This window comes from Felis catus, chromosome E2 (assembly GCF_018350175.1).
Source record: "Felis catus isolate Fca126 chromosome E2, F.catus_Fca126_mat1.0, whole genome shotgun sequence".
NCBI lineage: Eukaryota > Metazoa > Chordata > Mammalia > Carnivora > Felidae > Felis > Felis catus.
The window spans coordinates 25,664,894-25,678,396 of record NC_058382.1 but is presented as its reverse complement, the minus strand read 5'-3'; the positions used below and the strand labels follow the sequence as shown (position 1 = coordinate 25,678,396).

Sequence of the window (13,503 nt, the reverse complement as noted above, 5' to 3'; positions counted from 1 at the left end):
ATTATATAACCTATAATTAGCTATATGAAGTATACAATTTAATGATATTTAGTATATTTACAATGTTTTACAACCATCACCTACTTCCAGTAGCTTTTCATCATTCTTAAAGGGAACCCTGTACCAATTAAGCAATCATTTTCCCTCCCCCCCCCCCCCACCTCTAGTCCTTGGCAACCATGAATCTACTTTCTCTCTATCTAAGTGAAATCATACAGGATGTGACCTTTTGTGTCTGGCTTCTTTCACATAGCATAATGTGTTAACGGTTTATTCATGTTGTACCATGTATCAGTACTTTAGTTTTTTTATCACTGAATAATATTTTTTTAATGTTTATTTTTGAGAGAGCAGAGGAAGGACAGAGAGAGAGGAAGACAGAAGATCAGAAGCAGGCTCTGTGCTGATAGCAGAGAGCCCAATGCAGGGCTCAAACTCATGAACCGTGAGATCATGACCTGAGCCCAAGTCAAACACTTAACCGACTGAGCCACCCACATGCCTCTGACTGAATAATATTTCTATTGTATGAATAGATGGTATTTTGTTTATTCATTCATCCATTGGTGGACATTTAGGTTATTTACAGGTTTTTGTGAATAGGCATTCATGTACTAGTATTTGTTTGAATACCTGTCTTCCATTGTTTTGGGTATATACCCAAGTGTAGAAATGCGATTATGTGTTAACTCTGTGTTCCACTTTTTGAAAGAACTTTTTGAAGAACTGTTTTCCACACTGTTTCCAAACTGTTTTCCACAACTAATGCACCATTTTATATTCCCACCAACAGTATATGAGATTTCCTATTTCTTCAACTCATCCCCAACACTTAACTTGGCTTTTGATTCTTGGCGATCATAGTGATTGTGAAGTGGTTTCTCATTATGGTCTTCTTTTACAATTTCTTAATGACTAATGATGGTGAGCATCTTTTGACATGCTTAGTAGCTATTTGTGTGTATTCTTAGGAGAAATATCTAGTCCTTTGCCCATTTTTTAATCAGGTTTTTATTATTGAGTTGTAAAAGTTTTGAATATAGTCTAGATATTAGATCTTTATCAGAGGTAAGATATTTGCAAGTATTTTTTCCCATTCTATGAAATTGTCTTTTCAGTTCCCTGATAGTATCCTCTGATGTACAAAGGTTTTTAATTTTGATTAACTTAAGTCATCTATTTCTTCTTTTGTGGCATATTCTTTTGGTGTTATATTTGAAGATGAGTTTTTTTTTTTTTTAATATTTATTGGGAGAGTGCACATGGGGGAGGGGCAGAGAGAGGGTGACAGAGGATCTGAAGTGGGCTGTGCACTGACTTGCAGACAGCAGCAAGCCTGATGTGAGGCTCAAACTCACAAACCATGAGATCATGACCTGACCTGAAGTTGGTGCTTAACCAGCTGAGCCACCCAGGTGCCCCTTTTTTGGTGTTACATTTAAAAAATCATTTCCAAATCCAAGGTCATGAATATTTTCCCATGCTTTCATTCACGAGTTTTATAGTTTCAGCCCTTTGGTGCATTTTTAGTTAATTTTTGATATATGGTGTGAGGTAAGGTTTTAAATTTATTCTTTTGCTTGGCTCAAAATGTTGGGATTAATATTCATAAAAGGTAATCATTATCATTCTAAAGTCTCTTGAAAAAAGATCCATGATAATATTAAACCACTTTTTTATAATTACAAGGATCAAAGACAAATGTAAGAGTTAAATTATAAAATTATCAGGAGAAAGCATGGAGCTAAATCTTTATGAACTTGGATTTTGAAATGGATTCTTAGATATGACAGCATAAGAACAATAAAAAGAAAAAATAGGATGAACTGGATTCATGAAAATTAAAACTTCTGTGTATCACAGGACACTATCAAGAAAGTAAGAAGACAATGTGCAGAGTGTGAGAACTCTTACAACTCAAAAATAAAACATTATATTTAATAATCTAATTTGAAAATAGGCAAAGGATTTGAATAGACCTTTCTCCAAAGAAGAGGATCAAATGGCCAATAAACACATAAAAACATGCTCAACATCATTAACCACCAGGAAAATACAAATCAAAACCATGAGATACACACCGTCTAGCATAGCTATAATAAAACAAAAGGACAATAAATAATAAATGTTGATAAAGAGATGTAGATGTTGGAACCCTCTGACATTGCTAGTTAAAAACATAATATGGTGAAGCCACTTGGTAAGAAAACAGTTTGATAGTTCTTCAAACAGTTAAACATACAATTACCATGTGATCCAGCAATTCTTATATACCCAAAAAAACTTAAAACATATGTCCACATAAAAACTTGTACATGAAATATTCATTACCCCATTATTTGTAATAGCCAAGAGTGGAAACAAGTCAAATGTCCATCAACAGAAAAATGGATAAACAAAAAAATGTAGCCATACAGTGAAATATTATTCAGCCATTAAAGTACTGAAGTACTGACACATGCTACAACACGGATGAACCTGAAATTAGCATACTAAGTGAAAGAAACCAGACATAAAAGGTCACATTTTCTATGATTCCATTTATGTGTAATATCCAGAATAGGGAAATCCAAGGTGATAGAAAGCAAATTACTGGTTGCCAAGGGTAGGAAGGAAAAGAGAATGGGAAGCAACTAATGGATACAGGGTTTCTTTTTGAGGTGATGAAATGTTTTCAAAGTCATTAGTGGTGATGGTTGCAAACTGTACTAAAAACTGCTGAATTGGATACTCTAAAAGAGTGAATTTTATGGTGTGAGAAATATCTCAACAAAAATGAATAAATTTTAAAAATATCTTACAGGCAAAGATTTTTCTGTATTTATTTATTTATTTATTTATTTATTTATTTATTTATTTATTTATTTATTTATTTTTAATGTTTATTTACTTTTGAGAGAGACAGAGAGACAGAGTGTGAGCAGGAGAGGGTCACAGAGAGAGAGAGAGGGAGACACACAATCTGAAGCAGGTTCCAGGCTCTGAGCTATCAGCACAGAGCCTGATGCGGGGCTTACACTCACCAACAGTGACATCAGACCTGAGCCGAAATCAGACGCTTAACCGACTGAGCCACCCAGGCCTCCCGGAGATTTTTCTGTTTTAAAACAATGCTTATTTGACGTTTGCCTTAAGAAAATTATTATTTTTTTTTTTTAGGAATTTGTCATGGCATCCTGCGTTGACCACTAAAAGTAAAATGCGAATTCCACATTCTCATTCATTTATTGATCTGACTGCAGATTTTACAGCAGGTAAGTTGCACATCAATGTAAAATATTTCTTTAGAACTGCCAAAGAATTATGAGATTTTATTTACTCTTTTCTTAGTAATAATTTCCTATTGAGGGCGCCTGGGTGGCTCAGTCGTTAAACTTCTGGGTTCAGCTCAGGTCATGATCTCACAGTTCGTGAGTTCAAGTCCCACACTGGTTGAGCTCAAGCCCTGCTTTGGGTAAAATGAGCCCCAGGTGACCCTGACTTCTCTCTCTCTCCCCCCTCTCTCTGCCCCTTGTGGGATTCTCCCTCTGTCTCTCGCTGCCCCTAGCTCACTTGCACCCTCTCTTTCTCTCAAAAAAAAAAAAAAAAAAAAAAAATCCTGTTGAATTGAATGTAAAAACCAAAATGTTACAAGGTTATAAGGAAGTTAATGATACTGAATACACATTAAAAGTACTAAATATAATAAATGAATCTTTACTTGTTATTTTTGGATTCTCCACTTATAACGAATTCGTAAGTTAGACACCTGTTGCACGATGTTTCTTTCCCTTTAATTGAAAAATTATTGACTAGGGGTACTACCTGGTGGCTCAGTTGGTTAAACATCTGCCTCTTGATTTCAACTCAGGTTATGATCTCACTGTTGTGAGATTGAGCCCCACTTCAGGCTCCATGCTGAGCGTGGAACTGCTTAAGATTCTGTCTCTCCCTCTCACTTTACCCCTTCCCCATGCACATGTGCCCTCTCAAAAAAAGTAAAAATAAATAAAAATTAAAAATTAAAAAAATTATTGATAAATGCTCTAAATTTAATCATAAGAAAATACTTAGCTTATGAATTTAAAATTTTCAAAGGCTTTTTACAACTTTTTATTATGCAAAATTCTTTTTTTTTTTTTAAGTTTATTTTGAGAGAGAGAGAGAGAGAGAGAGCACGTGTGCACAAGCAAGTAGGGGAGGGGCAGATCGAGGGAGGGAGAGAGAGTATCCTAAGCAGGCTCTGCACTGTCAGCATAGAGCCCAACGTGGGGCTCAAACCCAGACTGTGAGATCATGACCAGAGCTGAAACCAAAAGTCACTTAACTAACCGAGCCACCCAGGTGCCCTGTGGAAAATTCTAAACATACAAAAGTAGAATAATATGATATAAGCAATTATCTCTTAGCTTCAATAATTATCAGTGTGTGGCTATACTTAATTCATTATTACAACCATCCACAAGCCCCTGCTACCCAGATAATTTCAAAGGGAATCCCGAATGTTGTTTCATTTCATTTGTAAATATTTTAATCTGTATCTCTAAATGGTAAGGACTTCTTTATTTTTAACAAGATCATTTTCAGACCTAAAAAAATTAATAATTTCTTAATATCATCAAATACTCACTATTCAGAATGCCCCAGTTATCTCCTAAATGTTTTTGTCAAATTGGGAGCTAAGCAAGGTACATAAAAACATTATTTGTATTGTAGGATGTCTCAAACTCTGGATTTTGCCAGTTCTTATCCCCATGGGGTTAGCATGTGACTCTGTCCCCTGTATTTCTTCAAAACCAGTAACCAGTAGTTAAATTTGGAGTCTTGATCAGAATTGGGTGCTTTTTTTTTTTTTGTGGTTGTTGTTATCAAGAATACTTCCTAGGTAGTATTGCTATTTCTTTCAGTTCATTAAGAGGTAGGTGATTTACCTTCTGTCTCTTTTGTGATGTTAAGGTTGATCAGTGGCTTCAGTTTTCCTCAGCATGGACCATTCATTATAATGCTCTCCTAATAGTGTCAGCAGCTATTGATATTTATGGTCATGTCCATTATTTCAATAGGAGTTAACAAAATTGTGGCACCCTATCATTCATATGTATATTATCTGGAATTTTCTATTTTATAAAAAAGGCAACTTCCATCATTAGCTCTTTAGTCACCTGAGGTACAGTTGAGACAGGCAGGTTAAATGCTGGATTTTTCCCCCTTCTCCCCATTTTTTTTCCAAATATTTTTAATGTGTTCTAATACTCATAAAATTTGCCATCTTAACCATTTTTAAATATACAGTTCAGAAGTATTAAATACACTCATAATGTTGACCTACAACGTAACTCTTTTCATTTTATAAAAGTGAAACTGTGCACTCATTAAGCAATGCTCATTCCCTTTCTTCACCCTCTAGCAACACCTATTCTATGTCCTGGCTCTGATTTTGACTACTCCTAAGTACATCAAATGAGTGAAATCATACAGTATTATTTTGTGACTGACTTAACTTCACTTAGCATAATGTCCTCAAGGTTCATCCATGTTATGGCATATGTCACAATTTCCTTCTTCTTTAAAGCTGAATACTTCATTATTACTCATAACGGATAATTATGAATAATGTGTATATTATATCCCACATTTTGCTGATTCGTTCATCCATTCATGGACATTTGGGTTACTTCCATGTTTTAGCTGTTGTGAATAATACTGTTATAAACATGAATGCACAAAAACGTCTCTTAGAAAACCTTTCAGTTGCTTTGGAAGTAGAATTGCTGGACCATATGGTAATTCTTATTTTTTTAGATTTTGAGGAACCACCATCACAGCAGCTACACCATTTTGCATTCCCACCAAGAGTGCACAAGGATTCCAATTTCTCTACATACTTGGCAACATTTGTTACTTTCTGTTTCTCATAGTAGCTATCCTAATGGGTGCAAGGTGGTATCTCATGATAGTTTTGATATGAATTTCCCTAATGATTAATAATGTTGAACATTCACATGTCCTTATTGGCCATTTGCATATCTCCTTTGTAGGAATGTTTATTCAAGTCCTTTGCCCATTTTTTAATTGGATTTTTTTTTTTTTTGGTGTTGTCAAGTGTGAATTATTTTCTATTCAGAATATTTCTTCCTCACAGTTAATGAGTTGCAAATAGTTTCTCTTATTTTGGGGGATGCCTTTTTTACTCCATTGATGGTGTCAATTTTCATTAAGTTCATCTTGTCTGTTATTTCTTTGTTGTCTTGCCTTTGGTGTCTATCCAAGAAATCATTGCTAAGTCCAGTGTCATGAAGCTTTTGCCCTATATTTTCTCATAAGAGTTTTATACTTTTATCTCTTACTTTTAGAGCTTTTATCTATTTTGTCTTAACTTTTGTGTATGGTGTTAGATAAGGGTCCAGCCTCATTCTTTTGCATGGATATCCAGTTTTCCCAGCACCATTTATTGAAAAGATTTGGCATTTCCCCATTGAATGATCTTGGCACCCCTGTTAAAAGTCATTTGATGATGTATAGAAGGATTTCTTTTCAAAAAAAAAAAAAGAAGGATTTCTTTTCTTTCTTTCTTTCTTTCTTTCTTTTTTTTTTTTTTTTTTTTTTTTTTTTTTTTTTTTTTGTAACGTTTATTTATTTTGGGAGAGAGAGAATCTCAAGTAGTCTCCACATTCAGCACGGAGCCTGACGTGGGGCTCTATCGCACAAACTGTGAGATCATGACCTGAGCCAAAATTAAGACTTGGACACTTAATCAGCTGAGCCACCCAGGTACCCCTAGTAGAATTTATTTCTGGGCTCTTTATTCTATTCCAGTGGTCTATATGTACATTTGTCTTTATGATAATACCACACTATTTTGATTATTATAGCTATGTAGTAAATTTTGAAATCAGGAAGTGTGAGTTCTTCAACTTTGTTGTTTTTCGGAATTGTTTTGGCTATTTGGTGTCCTTTGAGATTCCATATGAATTTTAGGATAGGTTTTCCTGTTTTTGAAAAAAAATCCCCTTGCGAATTTGATAAGGATTATTCTGAATCTGTATCACTTTGGAGAATATTAACATCTTTTTTTTATTTTTTAAAGTTTATTTACTTAGAGAGCATGCATTGGGGAGGGGCAGAGGGGCGGGGGGAAAGAGAATCCCAAGCAGTCTCTGTGCTGTCAGTGGGGCTCAAACCCACGAACCATGAGATCATGATTTTAGCCACAGTCAAGAGTTGGATGTTCAACTGACTGAGCCATCCAGGCACCTGGGGTGATATTGACATCTTAACAATATTGTCTTCCAATCGATGAACATGGATTATGTTTCCATTTATTTATGTCTTTTAATGATTTATTTCAGCAGTGTTTATAATTTTCATACTTTATGTCTTTCACCTCCTTGGTTAATCCCTAAGTATTTTATTCTTTTAATACTGCTATAAATGAAGTGGTTTTCTTAATTTACTTTTTGGATTTTTTTATTGTCATTGTGTAGAAATGCAACCAATTTTTGTGTGTTAATTTTGCATCTTGCGATTTTCTGAATTCATTTATTAGTTCTGACACTTTTTGGTGAAATCTTTAAGGTTTTCTACAAATAAAATCATGTCATCTGTGAGCAGAGATAATTTTATTCCTCCTTTCTAATTGGATACCTTCTTAAAATTTTCACCTTCATCCCATTTTTACCAGTTTTCAAACACCTATTCTGCTCTTCCAACATTGTTATACAGTTTTGCTAGAGCATTTTCATTATGAAGATAATATTTGCAAAGCCAAGAACATTTTACTGCTCAGATACTTTGGATTTTAACTGATTTAACAAACATAACCACAAATTAAGCCATTTGCCCAGTAAGTTTTTTATAGTTTTCTAAGAGTTTAGGTTCCTGTGTGTGTGTGTGTGTGTGTGTGTGTGTGTGTGTGTGTATTCTGATTAGAAAGAGAAGAGAGAGTTTAAGAAAAGAGTGGGAGCTGGCACCTGGGTGGCTCTGTCGGTTAAGCATCCAACTTCGGCTCAGGTCATGATCTCATGGTTCCTGAGTTCAAGCCCTATGTCGGGCTCTGTGCTGACAGCTCAGAGCCTGGAGCCTGCTATGGTTTCTGCCTCCTGTTTCTGCTCTTCCCCCTCTCACATGCTCGCTCGCTCTCTCTCCCACTCTCTCCCTCCCTCAAAAATAAATAAACTTAAAAAAATTAATAAACAAAGAAGAAGATAAAAGAGAGGTTGTTTTTAGTGTGGCTTACCTGGTATGCTAAACCATGTAAAAGCACAGTAATAAGGTTTGAGTATACTGCCATGCAAGTTTTTGTAAAAGCTTGTTTTTCAAGATAAGGAAAATCAATAGTTCTGGGCTCATTTTCTGTTCTCTCATTCTACACACACACTTTTTTCTTTTTTACAATTCCTTTTGCAGGAAGGATCTATCTTATTTAGGAGGTTTTAGAATTTAGGGTTTTTTTTAGTAAAGTAATGTTAGACTTCCTTAAACAACATTGACTTTGCATTTAAGTAATTTTTAAAGAATTTTTGGCTATTACACGGTCAGCAAAATCTACCTTAGAAATTTTGTGGTGAAACACATCAGAGCCGTTTGTTCACAGGAGGTCTTATTTTGAGCTAAGCAATCTATTATATAAAAAGTAAAGAAATTCTATTTGAGTAATCTTTCCAAAGTTAACTTAAAATATATGGGGAAATATTAAAAATTGTCATTGTTAGTCTTCTGTTATTCAAAACATTATCTCTGTCTTTAAAATCATTTCAGCAAAGTTATTGAGTACCTGCTCCTCTACTCTTTGTTATGTGAAATACAAAGATGACAAGAAATGCTTTCAGTCATTAAAGAGCATTTAGTTTACTGGAAGAGACTTTACAAGTCTAGCCATGATATGTGGCAGAATAAAGTAAGTGCATAGTAGTTGCAAACTGTTATTAATAAGAGGGGTAGTAGGAAGAGATAGTCCCACTGCTTTTGGGACTGTTAGCTAAGAATTTGGCCAAAGGAAGAAGTGAGTTATATGCATCTCGTTGTCCATCATATGTTCTATGTTCATTCCTTAGAAAATATAAAGCTTTTCCAAACAATTATCTCTAAAAGAAATTCTTGTTCTAAGTGAGACTTCCTATGGGAGACAAGACAAAATATGTAATATACTGAGTTCTCCATAACAAACATGTTTTAAACATTTTTGTTTATTAATTTTTTTGATAATTACCAAAACAGTGGCTTTTAATGACTCTTATCCATTGTATGGTTGTAACATATAGTTTATTTAATCCTTTTCTCTGAACAGTAGTTTCTAGGTTTTGTTTTGTTTTTAATTCTAAATAGACATATGGTGCCTTATTTTGTATACATCTCTCATAAGTTCCTCAAGGAGAGTTCCTAGAAGTGAAATACCTGGTTAAACAAGAATAAAGATTTCTACAGTGAAACATTGCCACATTGCCCTTCTGAAGGCTTTAAGTGTGGTCTGGGTATCCCTCAGGATTCCCGAGACCCTTTTGGAGGGTCAATGAGGTCAAAAGAATTTTTATAAAAACCATAAGACATTTTTGTTTTTCGCCCTCATTCTCTCTCATTCTTTTCCCTGTCATTCTCTTTGATCTCCTTCTTTCTTAAGTAGATCGTTTCCCAGAAACTTTAAAAAACATGTGTTCAGGGGCGCCTGGGTGGCGCAGTCGGTTAAGCATCCGACTTCAGCCAGGTCACGATCTCGCGGTCCGCGAGTTCAAGCCCCGCGTCAGGCTCTGGGCTGATGGCTCGGAGCCTGGAGCCTGTTTCCGATTCTGTGTCTCCCTCTCTCTCTGCCCCTCCCCCGTTCATGCTCTGTCTCTCTCTGTCCCAAAAATAAATAAAAACGTGAAAAAAAAATTAAAAAAAAAAAAAACATGTGTTCATTGTTCTCACATCCTGTGTGTGTGTTTATGTATTGTTAATGTTTTTAGCATATCTGCTTAAATGGTGTGTGGCCAAATACCTAAGTTCAATAAATGTTGAATAAATCTCCAACACAAATTTGGCAGAGTCTGCCCTGGACTTTTGACCATGTAAAATATGTTTTTCACATAATTGTAACTTCAGTAATCATGTATTTTAAATGCTAATTATTTTAATTAAGACCTTCCTATTTAAAAAAAAAGGTGCTTCAATTTTTAATTTGGTAGATTATATCAATGTTTTATCTATTATATGATAGATACAGCTCACACAAACAAAAGCTCTTTGGGGTCCTCAGTAATTTTTTTTTGTATTTTTTATTTATTTTTAATTTATTTTCTTTTAATATGAAACTTATTGTCAAATTGGTTTCCATACAACACCCAGTGCTCATCCCAACTGGTGCCCTCCTCAATCCTCATCACCCACCCTCCCCTCCCTCGCACCCCCCATCAACCTTCAGTTTGTTCTCAGTTTTTAAGAGTCTCTTATGTTTTGGCTACCTCCCTCTCTAACCTTTTTTTTCCCCCCCCTTCCCCTCCCCAATGGGTTTCTGTTAAGTTTCTCAGGATCCACATAAGAGTGAAAACATATGGTATCTGTGTTTCTCTGTATGACTTATTTCACTTAGCATCACACTCTCCAGTTCCATCCATGTTGCTACAAAAGGCCAGATTTCATTCTTTCTCATTGCCACGTAGTATTCCATTGTGTATATAAACCACAATTTCTTTATCCATTCATCAGTTGAGGGACATTTAGGATCTTTCCAGAATTTGGCAATTGTTGAAAGTGCTGCTGTAAACATTGGAGTACAAGTGCCCCTAGCATCAGCACTCCTGTATCCCTTGGGTAAATTCCTAGCAGTGCTATTGCTGGGTCATAGGGTAGATCTATTTTTGATTTTTTGAGGAACCTCCACACTGTTTTCCAGAGCGGCTATACCAGTTTGCATTCCCACCAGCAGTGCAGAAGAGATCCTCTTTCTCTGCATCCTCGCCAACATCTGTTGTTGCCTGAGTTGTTAATGTTAGCCATTCTGACAGGTGTGAGGTGGTATCTCAGTGTGGTTTTGATTTGTATTTCCCTGATGATGAGTGATGTGGAGGATTTTTTCACGTGTTGGTTGGCCATCTGGATGTCTTCTTTAGAGAAGTGTCTATTCATGTCTTCTGCCCATTTCTTCACTGGATTATTTGTTTTTCGGGTGAGGAGTTTGGTGAGCTCTTTATAGATTTTGGATACTAGCCCTTTGTCCGATATGTCATTTGCAAATATTTTTTCCCATTCCATTGGTTGCCTTTTAGTTTTGTTGATTGTTTCCTTTGGAGTGCAGAAGTTTTTTATCTTCATGAGGTCCCAGTAGTTCATTTTTGCTTCTAATTCCCTTGCCTTTGGGGATGTGTCAAGTAAGAAATTGCTGCGGCTGAGGTCAGAGAGGCTTTTTTCCTGCTTTCTCCTCAGTAATTTTTTAAGAGTGTAAAATCCAGAGGCCAAAAAGCTTGAGAACTGCTGCCCTAGTCAAATATTTTTTTTTCTCATTCATCAGTCACAATAATTACTGATTTTTCTTCTATACAAGGCATTATGCTAGATACCGGGGGTTTAAAGATGAAAGACAAGATCACTAGACTCAAATGCAACAATAAGCATGAACCTCAAGGACGTTATTATAGCAAGTCAGCACTTTATTTATGCTGGATTCAGAAGTTTAAATTTGATTTTTAAATACACTGATTTACATCTTAAATGTTTTAAAATGCAGCACAATTTCAGACCCAGGTGTTTGTCAGTGCTAAAGAGCATTTGCTTGTAGTGCATTTGGTGGAGCTATACAAGATTCTTTTTATCTTTCTTTCCTTGCAAATTCTTGGTGATCTCATGGTTTTAAGCATTACCCACATGCTAATGACTCCCAAATTTATATATTTCGAAGATAGATCTCCCTCTGAGCTCCAGTCACATATCCAACTGCATGCCAACCATCTCCACATCTATGTCTCTGTCTGATAAGACATCAGACAGTGTTTCCTAAACTGTATCCGCAATCTTTCCCTTCAGAAGTTCTCAACCCCTAATCTTCCATCTCAGTGGTAGCCCCATCTTTCTTTACTCTGTCATAATGTTGAGAGTCATCCTTACTGCCTCTTTCTGTCACACCCAACATCAGATCTGTCAGGAAATACTGCTCATTCTGCCTTAAAAATAAATCCACAACCTGACCACTTCTCACCACCTGCACTGTAGTAGACCTAGTTCAATACAATATCATTTCTTATTTGAATTATTCCAGTTACTGTTCCTTTCCTTCTGCCTTTATCCCCCTACAGTCTGTTTTTAACACATGAGTTGTTGTGATTCTTTAAAAATATACATCAGGTCATGTCACTCTTCTCAAAGTTTTTCGGTGGCTTCTTCATTAGATTTAGAGATCCAGCCAAAGTCTGTAAAGTGAACATAATTTTACCCACCATCACCTCTTCACCCTTCTGTTCTCTTTGCCCTTTGATACTTTGCATTAGCCACACTAACTTCCTTGATGTTCCTTAAACACTACAAAGCAAGGTCCAATTGCAGGGCTTCAGTCAAGTAACTATTTTCTCTGCCTGGAATATTATTCTTCCAGAAACCTATATCACCTCCTTCAACTTATTTCTCCAAATATACTTCACTTCCTTCACATCTTCATTCGGATGTCATCTTCTTTCTCATTGAGTCCTGCTGTATTCAGAATTGCAACTCAAAAGCACTCCCCTTACCTTTGCTCTCCTTTAGTGTTTCCCCAAAGCCCTTTCCTTTGCTAAAATACTGTCTACTTATTTTCTTATTATATCTTCTCATACTACAACATAAAGTATATGAGGGTGGGGATTATTGTTTGTTCTGTTCACTAGAACAATGCCTGGCACCAAATAGAAAGGTAAGGGTATCTGTTGAATATATAGTCACAGGTTTAGCAACAGAACACAACCTGAAGACAGGTAACATATTAAAAATATGTGGTCAAACTGGCCCTAATTGGTAGGCCTCTTTCAGCTAAAGATTTAATGGCTAAAAAGGAAGCTCTTGAGGAAAATGTTATTTGTTTACAGAAGTTCAAACATAGATTGTTAAGTGGGTTCTCTTTTAAAACTCCATAAGGGTTTTCTAAGAACTATATACAAAGCTTTGGAACTTTGGCCATGGAAATTTTATCTAAGCAGATGTAGAAAATAATGGAGACATTTTCCTAAGAACTCTGTCCATTTTTTAAAAAATACAAATTAAGCCATTTCAACTCTTAAGATATCATAAGGTTATCTTATAAATCCCTTCTAAATGCATTCAGTTTGAACTGATTCAAATTCTGTCCTAAATAATAGTTGATCTTTATCAGCAAAGATGAAGAGACCTGTTTACTAAAAATTGCAGTTGTTTCTGATGTTATCATCCTGGTCTCTGATAAGAATAGGGCACCAGGGAGACAAAATAATAGGAAATGTCTTTTGTAAGCATCCTATAACTTGTTTGATACTTACACAGTTTGTTCTTAAACACTTCTGAGAGAGATTTTATAGAGATATTAGTCTGTTGTAGCAATATTACACTTGT

The 13,503-nt window shown here is 35.5% G+C and overlaps 1 protein-coding gene across 2 annotated transcripts in view; it reads left to right on the top strand.

The window, feature by feature from the left end:
- The window catches only part of ITFG1 (integrin alpha FG-GAP repeat containing 1), a 347,986-nt gene that overhangs the window by 33,532 nt on the left and 300,951 nt on the right, over positions 1-13,503 (top strand). For both annotated transcript variants that reach the window (XM_023245671.2, XM_045047180.1), the window contains one exon: positions 3,160-3,254. In XM_023245671.2, coding sequence (XP_023101439.2) covers positions 3,160-3,254 — 95 coding nt within the window. The remainder of the gene's footprint in view (positions 1-3,159; positions 3,255-13,503) is intronic.